The sequence below is a fragment of the Chinchilla lanigera genome, unplaced genomic scaffold (assembly GCF_000276665.1).
Source record: "Chinchilla lanigera isolate Chin_1 unplaced genomic scaffold, ChiLan1.0 scaffold00011, whole genome shotgun sequence".
NCBI classification, from domain to species: Eukaryota; Metazoa; Chordata; class Mammalia; order Rodentia; family Chinchillidae; genus Chinchilla; species Chinchilla lanigera.
In genome coordinates, this window is record NW_004955412.1 from 18,108,602 (window position 1) to 18,128,349 (window position 19,748).

A 19,748-nucleotide genomic window follows, 5' to 3' on the forward strand; every position below is an offset into this window, starting at 1 on the left:
TTTTTTGGTTTTTCTCCAGTACCGGGAACCGAACTCACGACCTTGCGCTTGCCAGGCAGGCGCTTTTGCCGCTGAGCTAAATCCCCAGCCCCCTGTATTAGTTACTCTTATATGAACTATTATCATCATCAAAATTATTTTTGTCATCATTATTGGTGGTCATAGTAATCTTGCAGTAACAAAAATGAACTCAATAATCAAGGTCGGTTTAACTACTTCAGAGAACAGTAGACCTAAAGCCTCCTTTATTTAGGGTTTTGGACCATTACAAAAGCAAAAGACAGTACTGCAAAGGAAAATTAATAGGCTTGACCATGCAAAATTAAAATTTCTAAAAGGCCAAAAATTATTATAAATGAAAAGGCAAATGACAAAACATACCTACAATATATAAAATGTGTATGTTCTTATTCTATAAATATCAAATAAAACAATGAAAAAAATCAAAATCTCCTGTGCTCTAATGGCACTTGATGCATATGTGGAATATATCTTCAAAATTTATCTTATTGATGGAATTATTTAAAATTTATTCTCTTAGCCAGGCATGGTGGTGCACACCTGTAATACCAGCATCTCAGGAGGCTGACGCAGGAGGACTTTTGCGAGTTCGAGACCAGCCTGGGCTACAAAGTGAGTTCAAGGCCAGCCTGAACTGCATAGTGAGACCCTGTCTCAAAAAGACAAAAAAAATTTATTCTCTCATTCTGGGGTACAATCACAACAACACAGATAGTATCTTTTATTCATCTATATATCTCCAATTCTTAGGCAAGAGTGTACATTTTAAAGCTTAGTTAAGTGAAAGAACAAAACAGGCAAATAATAAGTTCCTTTTAATTGAACCCAAACATTGTTTTTAAGGTAGATTCCACCAAATTGAACCATGAATAATTATAATCATGGCTCAATCACTGTGTTGAGGCGTCCTGCCTCTCTCTGTTCTGATTTGTATACTGATGGACCCCTCCATAAACAGGGAAGTCAATCAATGAATGTTCCTCACATTATGATGTGGTTATGCCCATTAAAACTATCATAAATTGAAAATATTCTAAGTTGAAAATGCATTTAATATGCCTAACACGGATCAGCCAGGCATTGTAGGGCATGCCTGTAACCCCAGCACTTGAAGGCTGAAGCAGGAGGATCATCTTGAGCTCAAGGCTAGGTTGGAGTTCAAGGGCAGCCTGATCTGTGTAGTGAGACCCTGTCTCTTTCTCTCTCTTTCTCTCTCTCTCTCTCTCTCTCTCTCTCTCTCTCTTTCCCACACACACACACACACACACACACACACACGCACGCACAAAGTACAGTTTCATCTGAACACGTACTGCTTTCACACTACTGTAAAGTAAAAATAAAAACTTCAATGTTAAACCTTAAGTCAGGACCATTTGTATAAGCATCATGAAAGAAGACTATGGTAAACAGCTCTTGGGAAAGTGCCACCTCTTCTCTGTGCTCAGCTCTTCATCCTACAAATCTATGCACTGGAAGTCAAGTTATGACAACAGGACTATCCAAAAGATACCTACCACAGGCAAATCTCCATCATCTTCCTCCTCCTTTTCTGGTTTTGTGGTAGAGATAGCTGTCCAGCTCACGTCATCATCAACAATCCGCATTCTAAATGGGAACAATAAAATGATCAAAAAGGAAAACAACACTTATTTATTGGCTTAAAAGTGATATTAAAAACCCTTCATGGTCCAGTCTTTGTTTATATGGACCACTTCATCCCATGCCAATACCCTCTCAATTTACCTTCCCTGGTCATCTCCGGGTGCCTGGAATGAGTCAAGTTCCTAACCATGACAGTTTTTGCAAATGCAGCTCCTTCCCACTGCTGATCTACTTTTCCACTCATTCTTTATCAGGAGATTCCTACTCATCCTTCAGGTTCTAGCATAAATATAATAAATTCCTTGGGTGTATCTTCCTTGCCTACCCTCTCCCTAATCCCAGGATAACAAACCCTGCAGCACACTCTTGGAATACTTTCATTCTATCTATCACAAAACAATAAAATCAGTTAGTTGTATAATTAGTTGTGATAAGCTTGTATTCTCATAAAAACTATAAGCTCCATCCAAAAAGCAGTAAGCATTCTTACTCAGAGAGGCATCCTTGACATCTTGCAGTAACTGGCAGAGGAAGTAGTCAGCCCCCTACATCCATGGCTTCCGCCTCCATGGATTCAACCAACCACACATTGAAAATATTCAGGAGAAAAAAACTGTTATCTGTATTAAACAGGTACAGACTGTCATTATTCCAAAAATAATACAGTATGACGACTGATAGAACATTTTATATTGTGGTTGATATTGTAAATAATCTGAACATGATTTAGAAGATGAATATGGGTTATACACAAATGCTGTGCCATTTTATGTAAGAAACCCCAGTACACACGTACCTTGGGAACCAACTGCTAAATTACTGAAGGTTGATTTTATTCAATAAATATTTGTTATATGGACGAACCTATGATATAAAAAGTTATTATATAAAAACCTAGAAACACTTAAAACCTCTCTAATCACAACAAGCATTTGATATTATGGTTTGTGTCTAGATGTCCACCCTCGTGCAGTCATGGGCTTTTTAGAAGTGGCTGAATCTAGAGTTCGTAATTGAAAGAAGCTTGTTCTCTCTCTCTCTCTCTCTCTCTCTCTCTCTCTGATTATGGGCTGAAACCTCTACAAACTGTGAGCTAAATAAATCTTTCCTCCTTCCATTTTGGGCGGCAGGTATTTTGTCTAAGCAATGAGAGAAAAGTAATTAAGACAAATATAAACAGTACTGTTCAGTATTACCCTCACTTTGAAGATCAGAAAACAAACTCAGAACGACAAAATATCTTGCCAAGGCCACCCGGCCTATAAAGAGGCATAGCTAGGATTCAAACTCTGATCAGGATTGTTCCAGAGCTCAGAAGTACTTCCACTGCATGGCACTGCCTCCAAAACATCCACACAAATCAGAGAAAAAGAAGACAGCAAGAATAAAGAAAGAATCAAAATATAAAAGAAAACAGACTAGTTCTTTGGAAGAATCCAATTTCACTGGATGTTTCCCAGGGCTGCCTATGGCTTCAAATAATAGCAATATATTCTCTCAATTTTGGATAGCAGAAGTTGAAATCAAGTCCAAATCAAGATATGTACAAGGCCATGCTCCATAAAAGCCTGTTGGAGCTTTTTTTGAGATAGAGTCTCACTAAATCACTAAATTGCTGAAGTTTTGCTCGAACTTGTGATCCTCCTGCCTCAGCCTCACAGTTTTATGAGGTTTACAAACCTGTGCCACCAGAGTGGACTCTTTCCTTGCTAGCTTAGGCCAACCTTAACTTGTGGCAGCACGAATCTAATCCAGCTTCCACCTAATCTAATTCCAGCTTCCACACGGCAGTTTTATCTGAGAAAAAATTTCCTTCTTCTTCAAAGGACACAGTCATATTACATTCAGCACCCACCTTAATCACGGATGATCTCACCTTAAGGGGTACATCGGCAAAGATCCTATTTTCAGATAATGTCATTCTGAGATTCTCAATAGACAGGAACTGGGGGCAGGACAGCACTTTTCAACTCAGTACACCGGGCTGATAAATTTTCTCATTTGAAAAATGGGACCAGGGGGCTGGGGATTTAGCTCAGCGGCACAGCGCCTGCCTGGCAAGTGCAAGGTCGTGAGCTCGATCCCGGCACCGGAAAAAAAAACAAAACCAAAAAAAAAGAAAAATGGGAACAATAATACCTATTTCATGGTAGTGAGATGCTGAAAGTCACATATGTTCTAAGTCCTTAGAAAGGTGGCCAGCACACGGCAAGAAACGTCTACACGTTAGCTGCTAGGGTCAGCAAGCACAGGAGTAAGAGTCACAGATCTATGGGTCTTTGACTTAGAATCGGAGTCCCTGGGATTTGGGAGCCGCGAGGGCTGATTCTGCACCCTAAAAATCCGAGCGCACAGGCTTTGAATTAGACTCATCGGTTTCGGGGCACGACAGTGGACCTCTGCGAGAGAACGGAGCCTACAAACGCGGGAAAAGCGTAAGGAAAGTTACGGCCCGGCTGTAACACTCGGAGCTGCCCAGAGGCTCCCCTCCTGAAGACGGGAGCCACGAGCGAAAGCCGGAGCCTGGCAGCGCAGGGGAAGCCGGGCCGAGGCGGGGCCGGCGGGGCGGAGCGGGCGGAGGAGCGCGGCTGACCCACCCGGAGAGCGCGGCCGCGGCCGCGGGCGGGGTTGGAAGGAGAGGGGCGGCGAGCAGCCACAGACCCCGCCCCGCCGGGCCAACTCACCCCTTGCCACCGGCCCCTCCTGGCTTCGGCCGCTTTTTGCGCCGCTTGCGACCCGACGCGGGTCCCCCGTCGACGCTGGCATCTGTCCCGGACAGGTAACGCTTCAGGTACTCGGCCTTAGAGAGCGGCGGAGCTGCCGCCATAGCAGCACCGAAGGCGGGAAGACAGCTCGGCGTTGGGGACAAAATTCTTGAACGCGAAACAGAAGTCCCCGGCAGTAGGGGCGGGGCCAGAAGCGGAAGTGGCGGAGGTTGCTTAGAAGCGCTAGAAAGGCCAATGAGACTAGCTGGTAACGCGTTTGATTGCTACCCTGGAACGTTTGCGCCTCCGCAGTCCTGTCTGTATTTTACAACGAGGCAATCTCGTTCCTTGGTCCATCGTCCAACATTCTTGACGCTATACAAGCTGACCCAAACTGAACCAAACAAGTCCCTCGCCCCCAGCAGCTTCACATTGCCGGTGTAATAAACAAAGTAGACTCGTGTTTGGGTTTTTTGGATTTTTGAGTCAAGGTCTCACTGTGTAGGCCAGGCTGGTCTCGAACTCGCGGTCCTCCTGCCACAGCCCCCGGAGTGCTGAGATTACAGGCGTGCGCCATATATTTCCTAGCTGTACGACCTCCACCCAGTTTTTGTTTTTTTGTTTTTTAACAAAAGACAGGAGGATAGTAAGTAATGGTGTCCAACTCAGAATGGTTGCGAGGACTGGGATATTACTATACCGAGCGCTTAGAATAGCGGTACACAAGTTATCTTTTTATCCGTATGAACACCTTTAAATAGATGGGAATAGTTTTCTGGGCACATTGAAGAGAAGAAGTCAGGAATACCAAATCCAATATAATGACTATGAAGAACGCTGTAGGTGTCTCAAACCTGTGTAACTTCCTCACGTTTGATATTACTGACACCAAGTTATCTATTGAAGGAAATTGTGTACAGTGTTCCCAATGAAATGGTCATGGATTTGTTTACAGCATAACAAGGGAAGCTAGAGAGATTGAATTCCAGTATTCAAGCTTTGGGGGAGAAAACTTTGGGGGATGGGGCAACAGCTTTCTTTGAACCATTTACCCTTAAGAATTTTCAGATAGGTTTATTTTCCTTACTTTAAAGATGATAAAACAAGCTCCACCAGCTTAAAGTATATTTGTCAAATAGACATTGTTGTACTTTTTATGAATACATCTTCGTTATACGCTCAAAAATTTCTTATATACAAAACCAGCTTGGAGATGACTGCTTTGAAGCATGAATTTCTTCAGTGCTGGGGACTGTACCAGGACCTGGTACATGATAAGCAAGTGCTCTACCACGGAGCTGCACACCGAGCCCACAGCATAAGATTTTTAACCACTGGGCTACACTGGGTGGCTGCGGCACAGGCCAAAAAAGCAAAGCAGACTGTCTCTGAGGGCTTGTGAGAGGGACAGACACATTGGGTGAAAAAAAGTAAGATTTCACCAGTTGGAGGGCCTCACAGGTCTCCAATAAGGAACCCTGACTTGGTTTCTAGTACCCTTTGTGTACCAAATTGAATTCCACCCTGGTGTCAGTGGGCAGTTGGAAAGGGTCATAGATCTGCTCCAGTGAACATCGTACAGCCCTGCTGGCCCCCCACCAGCCCCACTCCTGCCTATTTCTGTTCCGTTCCACTCCACCCATTGACAGCCTCAGCCTGACAAGACCCAAACTCATGTCCCGACTCCATCACACAGGGCACTTAAGCAGGATCAGATGAGTACGTGCTTGGTGGACAGCCTGAGCTTTGCCCTTTCCCTGCAGTTGCAGCTAGTAAGACATATACAGCAATTATGGGCCTAAGTTCAAAACATCCAGAACTAGCCTGGCTTTGAAGCCTGCCCCAAAACTGTAATTCCTTCTGGAAATTACCCAACCTCTTTTAGGTTGTTTCCTTATCATAAACTGAGGATAATTTATAAATTTTTCCCAGAAAGGATTTAAAGCAAGCCCAGAATGACTGTGAGAATTCTGTAAGAGATTACATAAAGCCCTTCACAACTCCATCCCCACCAAACTTGTGCCAAGTGATGCCACTAGTGTGCCCAGCTTACAGACCAGGAAAGAGGGGCAATGCCCAACTGAATTCTGAGGTAGACATACAAAGTAAAGTATCAGCTCTATTCATAGGTGAAAGCTGCCATTTGCTATAAAGAGAAGTATGTAAAATGTTTTTAAAGTAAGAATAAAGCCAAGGAGTTTTAAATACCACTGCCCTAAATTTAAGCACAGGCTCCCTTTCCTGCAGTGTGCCAATAGGAACTGACAAGCCGCAGGTGCAGAGGGAGAGTAGGACAGAACTGTAACAAGTCTCACTACAGCTGAAGCTTTCACCCACCAGGTCAGGTGGCCCTCCTGCCTATTCCCACCTCACACACTCATCACAACAGGTGTATGTACATCCACTACCCATCTATGGTTCACAGGGCTAACGGACTCACCAAGTGTGGAGTATGAAGGAGAAGGCACATTCTTAGAAATGGACCTCATTCTAATCACAAAACTTTCTACTTAAATTTTATTCTTAAAGCTGTAACTGAGTCTACCTGAGTAGACTGAGTCTACCTTTTTCTTCTTTTGACTGCCTCACCTTCCCTGACCTTAGAGCAGGACTTTCTTTACCTTATTACCTACATATGTTATGTTACTTCTAGTGGCCTAACAGAGCTCGATCTAAAACAGACGATCCATAATCCGGGCAGGATAATGTACTTTACAACAGGTTTTATTAGCCACATACCACATGCTAGGGACTGTAGGACAAGACAGTTAACCAGATACGAGCTCCCCTCCTAACAAACTTTGAGAAAGGAGAATGAGTTGAGAAGTGATTCAAGAGAATGTTCTGGAGGATCCCAGGCCCTGGCCCTGGCCTCCGGTCCTCAGGCTGTGCAGTTCCAGAAACTCAGATTATCACTTCCCAGTAACTGGATGGAGTCTGGCAGTTATAAACCAGAGTACCATTTTGTTCCTTCACAATGGGAAACCTGGAATCAGGGGCCATCTTCATAAAGCAAATGTGCTCCTGGGAAAATCCATTCCAGACCAAATGAAAGATTAGAAAGCTGTCCAGTAAACTCAGATTCTCAAGTGAGTTGGGAACACAACTAGTCTCTTAAAATAGAATACCTGCACATAAGAAGCCTAATTAAAGTACTGTAGCTTTAAAGTTTGTGAGTTACTTGCTAACCTGAGTCTCTGAACTTCCTAAAACACCTTATTCTTAAAACACTTTACTTACTAAAATTTAGCCATACAGGTATGGGAACTAGCCCTACATAACAGTAAGATGTCAAACAACCCCAGATGGACAGGGATATGAAAACGGAATCTCAGGAAACAAATACCTTTGAGGAAGACAGGAAGCAGATGCCAAGTATGGAATGATCAAAGAGAAAATCCAAAGCTAAGGAAAGGGATGCAAAAGCTACTCCACTGAATGCAAGAGAAACAGAGTACAATGACTACATTTTACAAGTAGAAAGTGACTTGAGACCTTGGTGTGAATAATATGATTAGCAAGTTGCCGCAGTCCAGCTACAGCAGGTCCAGGAGATTCCTGCAGGAAGGAACAACACCGGTGAAGAGACAAACAACACAGACACCAGAGGTCCTTCTGGTGGGCCAGGGGAGCAAGGCTCCTCTGACACAGGAAGTGTTTTTTGCTTTATTATATACTTTTGCAATTACACAGGAGACCCTTAGATACAATGAGGTTTCTATTTTAGTTACAGATTCAGACATGGTTGACTGACTGTCTGGCGCAACCCTAGCAGGAAATCAACCTTTCTAAAGCACATAAAAGGAAGCAAAAAGATTAATCACTAGGTGTTCTCAATTAGGTATAATTTTTCATAGACTCGTTCACTTGTCTACTGGACAACAGGACCCACATTTACAGTATCTCCAGCTAGAGCCAGTCCAGCACACACGGGGCGTTCGCTTGTTTTCCCGTGCACTGAGGCCCGCGCAGCGCTCCCCTCCCGTTCCAGTGGGCAAACATTGTCACACAGGAGGTAGGGGATTGACGCAAATCTCTGTGGTGGCTTTTACTTCCCCTTTCAACCCTGGAGGGGTGCCTTTCATCCCGGGCTCTCATTCCTTAACTACTTTCAGTTCTGATCCTTCAGGTTCCTAAACATCCTTTATCAATAGCACAATGAATATTTGGAAAGCTGTGATTAACAGAGAGCAGAGGGAGAGGCCCACCCCATGCAGTCCCTGCTCTGCAGGCACCCTTGACCAGTCCTAACTTTGTCAAGGAACTGGCATTGGAAGGTTTCTGACAGCAAGTCATCTTGATGGTATTTCCAGTGGTCTTTACTGAATACCCGGCAGCCAGCACAGCAGGTGTCAGCTCTTGTCCCTGGGTCCTTCACTTCCTACCAACTACAGGCCGTCCCCAGCTTCCCTTACTCTACAGCACAGGGTTTTATTTGCAGTTCAATGCCTGCAAATCTCTTCCTCTGGCTACATGGGGTAAGGGAATAGCTTCCCTTACTTCCTTCTCAGCTCTGCCTAAATGTCAAACTGTCATCTCAATGACCTCTTCCCTGACCACTGTACATGAAACATCCACTCACCTACCAACCACCACCCACACCCATTCCCTGTCTTACCCTAATCACCATCTGACACGCTCTTCTGCTTAACCATCTCTCCACCAGTTTTGTTTTTGTCTTTTTGAGACAGGGTCTCGCTATGCAGTTCAGGCTGGCCTTGAGCTCACTTTGTAGCCCAGGCTGGTCTTGAACTCACAACAATCCTTCTGCCTCAGCTGGGATTGCAGGCGTGCACCACCATGCCTGGCCTCTCCACCAGTTTTTAAACTCCATGGAAGCAGATCTATTTTGTCCACTGTTCTGCGATGTGCCTGGCATAAAGTAGGCTGCAAACATCTGTTGAATGGATGAATTACATGCTAGCTCCAATCCCTAAGATAGTGGTCACATTGAGGAAAATGTTCTTGAGGAGGCTGAATTCCCACAGCATGATATCCAACAAGACAGTGAAATGAGAGACCAGTGTTGTTTGAAACCCAACATTTTAATAACTTCTTCACCTGTGCGGACTTCTCCCCTCAGAATTCCTTTGAAAAGCCAGGACTTTATATGCCCCAAACCAACTCCCAAACCCCACCTTTAGTTGCTTTTCATCTTTGCCAACTTCAGAGTTCCAACCCTAGAAGACAGAACACCATGGAGGGAAGGTGAAGAGATAGGAACAAAGTGATGACGACATGCTCTATTTCATTTCTGGGTTTCTTCCCAGATCAATTCAAAACCTCCAAAATAAGGTCAAGTAACACAACAGGCTTGCACTTGCATCGCAAGCTGTTTAGGAAGTCTTCCTAGATCTCCGACACCAGCCAGGGGTTCCCACCATGGGGGAGGGGGAGGGAGGACACTCCCAGCTTTATTCCAACAGTAATAAATAGTCCTGTGTAGGAGCAGCACTGGAACTGGCTGTCAGCAGCCCACCACTACCGCTGTGGGGACAGGCCTGCCTCATAGCCCTCCGTCTTCATGTCATTGAGTCCTAGCTCCTCGTTCTGGTCAAAGGTGCGCCTGTAATGCTCCACCTTCATCTCCGGATCATCTTCAGGTGCATACACGTTCTGCAAGGCCAAGGGCATACACAATCAGTGCCTGTGCCATCCTGCCATTCCCCCTGCTGAAGACAGCAGCCAACTTCTACTTTCCCGAGAACTCGGTGAGTTTTGTTCTCTCCTTTTAAAGAGTTTCCAATCCCCAATGCCTAGGCTGACCCAGTGGACAGCAACAGAGTGGGATAGCCGGGCCCCAAGCAGAATCAGGGAATGGTTATCCTAAAGCATTTTATATCTGCACCTTTCTTGAGAAAAGTGTGGCAACGGTCTTAATTGTGGAAAGAACTTAGAATAGTTTCACTTCACCCATAATAAATGTTCAATAAATGTTTAAGTTACATCAGTCACTAGACTCTCTTCAGCCAGCTTGAAGGCCTCATGGCTTTCCTATCTCAGCCCTTGGACAGGGTACCATTTTTTCTCATTTCACAGTCAGACCTGCAGAATGAAAACGCAGGAGCTTGACTATAGAAACAAAGAGGCCGAGAAGCATCCTACTTTTCCTTCTTTACACACACTTAAAATTCCTCTCAACTTCCCTCCTTTCTCCCTCATCCCTAACTTGACAAAAACTCCGTGATGAAAAGTAGTCCACTTGGCACCAATCTTTCAGTTTCTGGGGATATGATACATGTTTGAGGAAGGGCAAAAAACTGATTCTCCATGAGCATTTGGGAAGGTCTACCATACCTGCAAGTAACTGTTTCCTGCTGGGTCGTTCATAATAAAGTGGACCTTCATGCCGCCCTCAATGATCTACAGGAGAGAAAAAGAGCACAAGGAAACTTTACACACCTCCTGGTACAAAGAGGCTGTGACTGCCAGACAAGGGCCAACCCAATTTATCCTGCAGAATCCTCAGTTTAAGAACTGGAGGGACTGGGGATAGAGCTCGGCAGCACAGTGCGCCCTGGCAAGCAAGGTCATGAGTTCTATTCCCAGTACAAAAAGGAAAAAACAACTGGCAAAAATTGGGTACCACAGAAGTGAAGTAGAAAGGATCAAATGTAAGGTCTGCTCAAAAGCTATTCAAGAGGCCAAGTTGAGAGCAGAAGAATGAAGAATAAGGAGACTGAGTGAATGTACACCTACTGGAAATAAGCCCTCTTTCCCACACACAGTTCTCAGAACACTGCCAGCCACGTCTTCTTCCTCAGGACACAAAGGGAAACAGCCGCTGACAGGATAAGAGAAAAGCCCTAACAATGCTGGCACTCAGGCTGGGGTGGGGCTGCCTCAGCAAAATGGCTGAGCACCTCCTTCAGTGAGCCCCATGCCCAAAACAGTCACCCCCACCGGGCTTTTTAGTCCTCTTACTTGTACACAGACAATCAGTGATTACCAGACGTCTGAACAAGGCTCCTAACACTGACAGACGGAAAATCAAATGGGTTTAAAACAAAGGCGAATAACTTAAAATGGAAACTGGCCAAGGAGAATGGAGGAAAAAAAAAAACAAAAAACAAAAAAAAAACCCAACCTGCAGAATACTGCATCTTAAAACAGAATGCTATTTGAAAAAAGCATGAGGAGGATATTCAAAGACCAGGAAAAAAGGTTCTTACAAAGTAAAAATATGTTAATAAAAACAACTAAGTGAAAGGTGAGAAAACAAAGTTGAAGAAATCTCCCACGCTAGAGTGAAATACCAAGAAACTGAAACTGGTGTAAAAATAAGTAAATTCCAACAACCAGACAAGTAGGTCTACCACCTAACAGACAGAACAGAGACATTAGAAAAACAGACTATCTTCAAGAGAATGATTCAGGAAAGCTTGTTAGATTACTAGAACTGATTCACATGAGCTTTCCAGACTGCAAGAAGCCACCAAGTACTTAGCGCAGTGGTTGGAAGCTGATCCATATAAAGGCACATCATCAATTTCAGAGGACAGAGATATACATCTATAAAACAGATCACATAGTAAAGATAAGAAATCAAAATGGCTTCAGACTCCTCAAAAGCCAAACTAAAAAATGAAAGACAGTATTGCTATCCTCAAAGTTCTGATGAAAAAATTACTTCTCTCCTACAATTCTAATTCCAGCCAACAATCAATCTACTATGAGAGTAGAATAGAGAAATTTTCGAGTAATCTCAGTACTCTGGGAGGCTGAGGCAGGAGGATTACAAGTTCAGTCTCAGCAAGACCCTGTCTTACAAACTTCTGGCTCAGTACAAAAGCTCTGAATTCAATCTTCAGAAAGAAAGAAAGAAAAAGGCGAGGGAGGAGGAGAGGGGAAGGAAGGAGAAAAGAAATTTTCAGACACAGATCCTAGAAATTATATTTCCCTTTCTCAGAAGATGATCTAAGAAAATAAGGGAGAAAACTAAGAAAAAAGATGACATGAGACGTAGGAAACCAGAAGAGCCCCCAACATGATGGTTATGTGTTCAGAGCGGCAAGAAGTGGGTATGTCACCTTTTCACAGGAGCACTGGGACAAGTTCCAACTGGCGAATGTCCACTCACCTGGTCCAACTTCTGGCTAAACTCCTGCAATTTCTCCGACTGGCCAGAACTGGAACTGTCACCCAGTGTGAAAGGGTTCTTGGTCACCTACAATAAATGGCATGCAAATTGCTACAATACTCTACTGGCTTTGTGGTTATTGGGGTGGACCATAACCAGGCAGGGAATGGCAGTGGATTCCCAGATGGAGAAGATCACCCTTCATTTATCTGTACTGTCTTGCTGACCCAGGCAGCCACTCCTGAGAGGCTACGCACCAAATCTGCCAAGAAGGCCAAACTGCCAATATAAAACAAAATCTAGAAAAGTATTCTTACAATATCTAATCCTAATTTAGAAAAGAAATGCAAAGAAAAAGTGTTTTTAAAAAATGTTGATAACTAAATCAATGAAGTTAAATTATTCATCAACAAGTTAAATATAGGGCTGGGGATGTAGCTCAGTGAACAGCACCTGCCTGGCAAGTGTAAGGCCCTGAGTTCAATTCCAAAAAAGAAAAAAGAAGAAAAAATTAAATATATAGTAACCTCTAGGTTTGTTCCAGGACCCCCTCCCAGATACCAAAATCCATGGATGTTCAAGGCCCTTATATAAAATGCCATGGTATTTAGAGCCAGGCATGGTGGTACACACCTATAATCCCAGCCCTCAGGAGGCTGAGGCAGGAGGATTGTTGTGAGTTCAAGACCAGCCTGGGCTACAAAGTGAGCTCAAGGCCAGCCTGAACTGCATAGTGAGACCCTATCTCAAAAAAGACAAAAAAAAAAAACCATAAAATAAAATGTCATGGTATTTACACAGAACCTAAACAACCTTCTGTGTATGTTAACTCAACTCTAGATTACTCATAATACTGAAGATAATGTAAATGCTACATAAATGGTAATGTTCAGTGAATAATGACAAGGACGTCTGTAGGTGTTCAAGAGATACACTTTTCTTTCTCGGATACTTTCAATGTGTGGTTGAATATGGAGGGCCAGCTGCACAGGCTATCAAGACACACATACACGTGTGTTAGGGAGTTTTAGGTGCTGAAAGGGCACTGATCCCCTATTTTATAGAGAAGTTTACTACTTGTCCATGACCAGAAAATAACTACACTATCCAAGAGTTAGGACTGGGAATTTCCACTCAAAATATCCCATCAACTTCTCTTCATGATTCAAAATATTTAAGTCTCTTAAACCAGCTTTAAGGCAAAGAAACCCCCAGTTATCAGCACTAAAGCTAGGATGCTTAAGGTCTTCCAGACCCGTTCCCACAGCTGAACTGCTGAAACTGTACACTACACCCAGGGGACTCACCAGTTCCCGGATATCTTTCAGCAGCCCTTCCAAGGTAGTGAACTTGCCCCCAAGGACAGCCATTCCCAGCTCAAATTCCAGCTCTGGGATTTCCACACTACATGTTTCAGACTGTAAGAGGAAAGGTCAAATTAAGATTTAAATCAGGGGCTAGAGGTATACATAGCTCAGCGGCAGAGCACATGTCAAGCATTTGCAAGGACCTAGGTGTGATTCCCAGCATCACCAAGAAAAAGAAAAAAGCACAAAAGAAAGGGAGAAAGAGAGAGGGACGGGAGGGGAAAGAAGAGAAAGAGGGAAAAAGAAAATCAAATCAAGAACAAAGTAAGTCAATCTGAAAAATAAAGGGGGAATAGAAAGTCAATCAGAGACCTTCTGCCAAATTAATACCACCACACCACCAGTAACAGGCTGGGGACATCAGCTGTCCCAGTTTTCTCTGACTTCCCAGGTAAAATTATAGACTCACTCCTATCCATCTGAGCCACTGAAATGAAACCAACTTAATAAGAAATTCTGAGTCAAAGCTCCACACCATCAGGTACCCTGTCACTAGAGGTCAGACAAACGGGCCTGTGTAGTCACTGGAAACAAAAAGCTGCCTACCAATGAATCAGAAAGAGCCTTTGGGCTGCCTTCTGAATCTGCAATTCCAAGCCTGTTTTAATCTACTCAAGAATCCTCAAAACAAGAAAAGCAGGTACCATGTGCCCCTGCATGTTACTTTTAAAAGACAAGACAACTTGGGGACACTTTCCCAAGCAGGCTGTTACCTTGAGGAGGTCTCTGGTCATGTCTGACAGATCTGTGATGTGGAGGGTGATCCTGGTACCCAAGGGCTCCACTGCTCCTCCAGATTTCACCTGCACAGACAACAGTCAGGAGCAGCAGCAGCAGAGAAAAGACCCCAAGTCTCACCTGGTGCTGGGAAGCCCAAGGACTCAAGTGGGCCTGGGCCTCCTCTCTAGCCACTGACAGTTCCTTCAACCCAAACCAACAATGGCAGCAGTAACCCAAACATTGAGAGCTGGCAGGAGCAGGATGCTCAGCCCCTCAAGCATGTCAAACTTAGCCCAAATTGCCAAGAAACTCTGGATTTACCTTTTAAAAACAGTATGACTCTTAGATGTTGACTTTAAAGCATTTACTCTACTCTTTTACCGTTCCATCCAATGTATGGATCCCCTTTGTAACATTCTGGTCCAAGAATTTAACTAGTTTATGCTCAAATATATGTGGGGAAAGCCCAATTTTCAGACAACTCTATTAAATTCATTATGGAGTCAAAATATGCTGAGAGGTGGGTCAAAAGGCTTCTCTCTTCCACATACCAACCTTTCACATGTCTAAATGAGTTATGGTACCTCTGACGTTTCTTCTCTAGGGTAATTCTCAGTTCTTTCAAGTCTTCCTCACCCTCGCTGAGCCTAAGTGAAAGCCCCAGCCCACCCCATTTGCCATCCTGAAGCAGATCTAGGAAGAAGTTACAAAGGGGTTACCCATAAGCCAGTCTTCTTTCCAAACGATGGCGTTCACCCACCTCATTGGTCCGATGACCACAGTTCTCACAGATGGTGGCCATGATGATAACCTCCTTAAAGTGGGGGATTTCTGGAAGATGGAGTTAAGGAAATCTGCTTCCAAGACAGCAAGACCACCCACTAGAGAAAAACAATGCCAAAACTCACACAAACACGCTGGTCCCATGACTGCAGGAAACATAGCACAAGGCATCCCAAACCCGAGAGTCCTCTCAAAGACAGCTCTCTTTCCTGCTCACAGTAGCTCCTGTTTACAAATGTTTGAAGTCATGGTTCAGGCCACACACAAGAGCCACCAGACTATAGCTAAGTTTTTTCTTTGATCTCAACAGCCAAGGTACAGTCTAATCAAAGGCAACATCCTCCTTATCACAGGGAATAAAGCACGTGCTCCTTTGGAAGGATGCTTCCAGCCTACATATAATTTCCATGCCTGAGTCAAAAGAAAAGCAACCCAACTGCTTGACAAAAGATACGTACTAGCTTCATGTTGGTCTGAGCTGGGGCATTGCATTCCGGGCAGTTTGTGTTGAACTGGAGCACCTGCAACACAATATGGGGACACAGTATGAGCCCTCTCTGGCAGGACACTCAGGTTACAGACATTCAGTTGGGATACAGGTTGTCACCCATGTTGGTGGTGACAAAGAGACACTGCCAAGCATCAGTCTCAGCGACAACTCTATTCCTTTCTCAACAGCAGCCAACATGACTCACTTCATTTCTGAGATCTTCTTCTTCCAGCTTTTCTTCTGGTCCTTCGGCCTAAAAGAGCAGAGATACAAATCACAAGTTGGCAGGTAAACCTTGGCATCCCCAACACCCTGCCCTGGAGTGGAAGAAACACCTTTTGCTTAATTCTATTAGGCATCAACTCAGGCTACACAGAGAAACCGAAGGCAATGCCCCAGTCAGGGGAATAAGGCTCGAGACAGGCTCAGAGCCACTGCCACCCTTTCTGTAAAGTTTACCCTATGTCCTGAAATGAGCTAGAAGACAGAAACAAACAGGCGGAGACAGGGTATGTAAATAGGGCAACTAAATAATGTCCCATTCAGTCCAAGAAACCCAGAGTGCAAGATAATTCTGAGCTATTCTTATGGCCCTTTAGTTCACTTACTTGGAGCCCCAGCGTCTCATTCTGCTGTAGGGTCCGGCGGTAGTGTGTGATCACCAGGGAATCATCTTTCTGGGGAGCATGCGGGTTTTCTACAAAGCTATTCCCCGAGGGATCATCGATGATCTAACAGATGAGCCAACACATATTCACTGCGTAAGAACTCACACACAACCCTCCACCTACCACCAGAATAGAACAGAAAAATCCCAGGAAGTCCCAGTGTCTCTCCCCCATTAAACCAAAAGCAACTACAGTCCCTTATTACTTACCAGGGTAAAAGGGGAGGCCACTTGCTTCAGCTCCTTCAGTTTGACAATGAACTCATCAATTCTTTCAGCTACGGCTTCTTCACTTGCCTGCCATAAACAGAATACTTCATGCCCAACTCCATCATGCCCATGTCAATTCTTTCAGAAGGTCAACACCTGTCCTAATAAGTGGAAATCGAGTGCCTCAGACTTCACAAATACAATAAACAAGCCTGAAGAAGATGAGTGATTCCAGGGCAGCCTCATTATCTCACTTATTCCACCAATTCCAATTACCCTGACACAGGATACATAAATAGGGCAATTAAATAATGTTCCATTGACTTCAAACAACCCAGAGTACAAGACAATTCTGAGCCATTCTTATGCACTCATGCCAGGTTAGGGGTATAAGAGTAAAAAAATCACAATTTTTTAAGAGGGTTCCCTAGCCAGTCAGGAAAACAGATGACTAAATATGCAACGATATTATTTCTGTAATAATAAGTATAAGACACAAACAATGGAATATCCAGGAAGCATAGATTACCCAAAAGGAATCAGTAAGAACTCTTCAGAGTTAATTTACGCTGACTGAGATGAGGTCTGGCTACACTGGGGGAGGGTCACAGAAAGGACAGTAAGTACATTTGCAACAACCTGGCAGCTACAAGGCCACCATATTCTTTGCAGGAAAAAAATTACCCAACATTCATTCAGACAGATCAGTTACAGAGAAAGCTGAACACTCATATTCAGCCACATAAGCATTAATTCCTTGAACTGCTGCAGTCAGAAGCCCAGCTCACCCTTCGCGTGGGCTGGTCCTGCTCCAGGCCAGAGATAGTGCGGTTGATCAATCCTTCAACAGTGGTCAAAGCTTGTGAATGAGAACAAAAACAAATGAGTCTTAGCTCTGCTATCAAGCAGCTGTATGACCCTGGGCAATTCAGCTGAACTCTGAGCCCTGATTTTTTCATTTGTAATAGGAGGCCAGGCACTGGATTCTATTAAACTCTGATAAAAATGATGCCAAAATTCTAAACTGGCTCAAGCTGTCTGACCACGTTAAACCATGAAAAGCTCTATGAGTATATGGTCAAGCGCATATACAAGCCACTAGAGTTAGCCCCAGAGATTCTGTAAGAAAATGGGTGAGATTCCAGGTATGTGTGAACAGCCCAAATAGTCTGACCTTAAACTTACCTCCCTTCTGGCTGAAAGCTGGAATTTCGAAGTCCAGCTCAGGGATCCTTGTGGTGGCAGAATCAGTCTTCACCACTTCTCTGTTCATGTCCTGGGCAGAAGGGAAAACTCTGGCCCAAAGGGATCAGCGGTACAGCTTCTCCTCAGGACTCTCCCCGCTCCATCCCACCTCAACTCAGCTAGTTCTCCCTCTCCACTCTGGTGCATCCAGACAACTCCTTCAAAATAATACAGCTGGTGGGCTGGGGATTTAGCTCAGCGGCACAGTGCCTGCCTGGTAAGCACGAGGTCGTGAGTTCAATTCCCGGTATGGGGAAAAAAAAATAAGGATGGTATACTGCCCAAATGAAAAGACTTATCTATCCATAGTAACTCCTGATCGTTCCACACTCTGACAAAATTCACAAAGCACTTTCACAAATCTTACCTCACTTGGGCAGATGACCCTTTGGAAACACCATTTTACAAAGAAAGAAACTAAGGCTCACCCACAGGTCTGGCAATCTCGACCACACAGAACTGGCACTCCAGTCCTCATGCGCTCTCAGGGACACTGGAGCACCTGCTCTGGGTTCCTCTTACCTCCACACTACTGACGGTCAAAGTGTAGCGCACTCCCTGGTCCTGGATCCTGCCTGCCGATTGGATCTCCGTGTTGTTCCAGCCACAGTGCTCGCAGGAAAAGGAGCTCACGATTATTTCTCTGAAGAAGGGGATCTTGGTGAGCAGGAGGCGCGTCGTGCCCTGGGGAAGCAAAAAACAGGAGAACGAAAAACAATCAATGAAACTCCCGTTCCCTGTCCCAGTCCCGGAGGACCTAGGTGACCAAACTTCAGCTCCTTGCCGCCCAAGCCCACCCGCCCGCGGCCGCGACCCAGCCTTACATTGCGGTAACAGTTCATACACAGCGACTCGATCTCGGTGGGCTGCTGTTCCTCGTCCTCGGCGCTGATGGGCCGGAACAAGTGCCCTGTGGCTGGCGGCTGGGCCGGGGCTGGGGAGGGAGCCGCGGTAGCCCCCAGGGGCCCGGGCTCCACAGCCCCACTAGCTGACATCGCCCCACGCGTAGCTCAGATTTTCACTTCCGGCTTCCGTTGCTCTCGAGGTCCCGCCCCTTCCGGTGCTTCGTGACCCTATTTCCGGCAGCTGCTGCCCCCACACCCCCCACACCCCTTCTTTAAAGAGCCACAGACTCTGGCCCCTCCCTGAACTGTGTCTGATCTGGCCTTCCGGCTCCTGGGGCTGTGCGACCCGGATATGCTTAGCCCTCCGGATCCTTCCTAACTCAGTGGTCATTTCCCGGAGGGTGTGCGCTCGGGTCCTGAGCAGTTTTTTGCTCCTTTGCAATTGCTCCCGCACATAGGGAGCCTGAGGTTGGTCCATAAATCTGTCTATGAGAGCCGTGACCGGAAGGGGACTGACATGTTTGGGAATCCCGAGGAGGTGCCTCCGAACTGGCCTTGCTTTGGTCCATTGTGCCAGGCGCTGCTTGGCCCACCTCTGTCGAGCTAGGAGCCCCTGACCGTGTCACTCAGCCGCTGCCCCGCCTCAGACCCGCAATCCATAACTCCCTTTCAGTTCCGTTTTCTTAATAAGCAGCTCCCCAAATTCTGGCATCAAATGCGCAAGCCTTGTTTTTCACCCCCTCCCTTCATTCCCATCACATCCGACCTTAGCTGACTCATCTGTCCCTGTTTCTAACTAACTACAGAAACACTCTTCTTTGATAAACTTTTCTTCCTCACTCTTCCTCCCCTGCCCCGGAGCCACAATTCAGTCCTGTTGCTGAAAGTGGCTAAATCCGGGGTGTCAGGGATAACCAGTCTTCAGGCGTGGAGCCCAGGTGGAGTCTGTGCTAGAGGAGGCTCAGAGAAGCCTGTGCAGCCTGGACTGAGCCCTCTAAGCTGGGGGGACA

The 19,748-nt window shown here is 45.1% G+C and overlaps 2 protein-coding genes across 3 annotated transcripts in view; both read right to left on the bottom strand.

Moving 5' to 3' along the window:
• Nucleotides 1-4,785, bottom strand: part of Bud13 (BUD13 homolog) — an 18,318-nt gene extending 13,533 nt beyond the window's left edge. Inside the window, exons 1-2 of one of the 2 annotated variants that reach the window (XM_013511205.1) lie at nt 4,311-4,785; nt 1,539-1,629 (exon numbers count right to left, since the gene is read on the bottom strand). In XM_013511205.1, coding sequence (XP_013366659.1) covers nt 1,539-1,629; nt 4,311-4,453 — 234 coding nt within the window. In that variant the 5' untranslated portion in view covers nt 4,454-4,785. The remainder of the gene's footprint in view (nt 1-1,538; nt 1,630-4,310) is intronic. The other variant, XM_013511204.1, reaches the window with a different exon arrangement.
• A 4,570-nt stretch (nt 4,786-9,355) lies between these two features.
• Zpr1 (ZPR1 zinc finger) lies at nt 9,356-18,951 on the bottom strand. The gene is made up of 14 exons (XM_005378183.2): nt 18,718-18,951; nt 18,416-18,577; nt 17,834-17,924; nt 17,437-17,507; nt 16,649-16,735; nt 16,380-16,502; nt 15,977-16,024; nt 15,736-15,802; nt 15,259-15,329; nt 14,492-14,581; nt 13,719-13,829; nt 12,412-12,498; nt 10,629-10,694; nt 9,356-9,947 (listed from the first exon to the last, which is right to left on the bottom strand). Exons 1-14 carry the CDS (start codon nt 18,886-18,888, stop codon nt 9,813-9,815), a joined length of 1,380 nt encoding a protein of 459 aa, XP_005378240.1. The 5' UTR covers nt 18,889-18,951; the 3' UTR covers nt 9,356-9,812.
• Nucleotides 18,952-19,748: the final 797 nt, after the last annotated feature.

Excerpts from the sequence above, each read along its gene's own strand:
- Zpr1 (XM_005378183.2), bottom strand. The coding sequence starts at position 18,888 with ATGTCAGCTAGTGGGGCTGTGGAGCCCGGGCCCCTGGGGGCTACCGCG. Across the intron at positions 17,925-18,415 it reads TGACCGTCAGTAGTGTGGAG|GACATGAACAGAGAAGTGGT; the intron begins GTAAGAGGAACC and ends CCTTCTGCCCAG. Across the intron at positions 9,948-10,628 it reads CAGGAAACAGTTACTTGCAG|AACGTGTATGCACCTGAAGA; the intron begins GTATGGTAGACC and ends TTGGCCTTGCAG.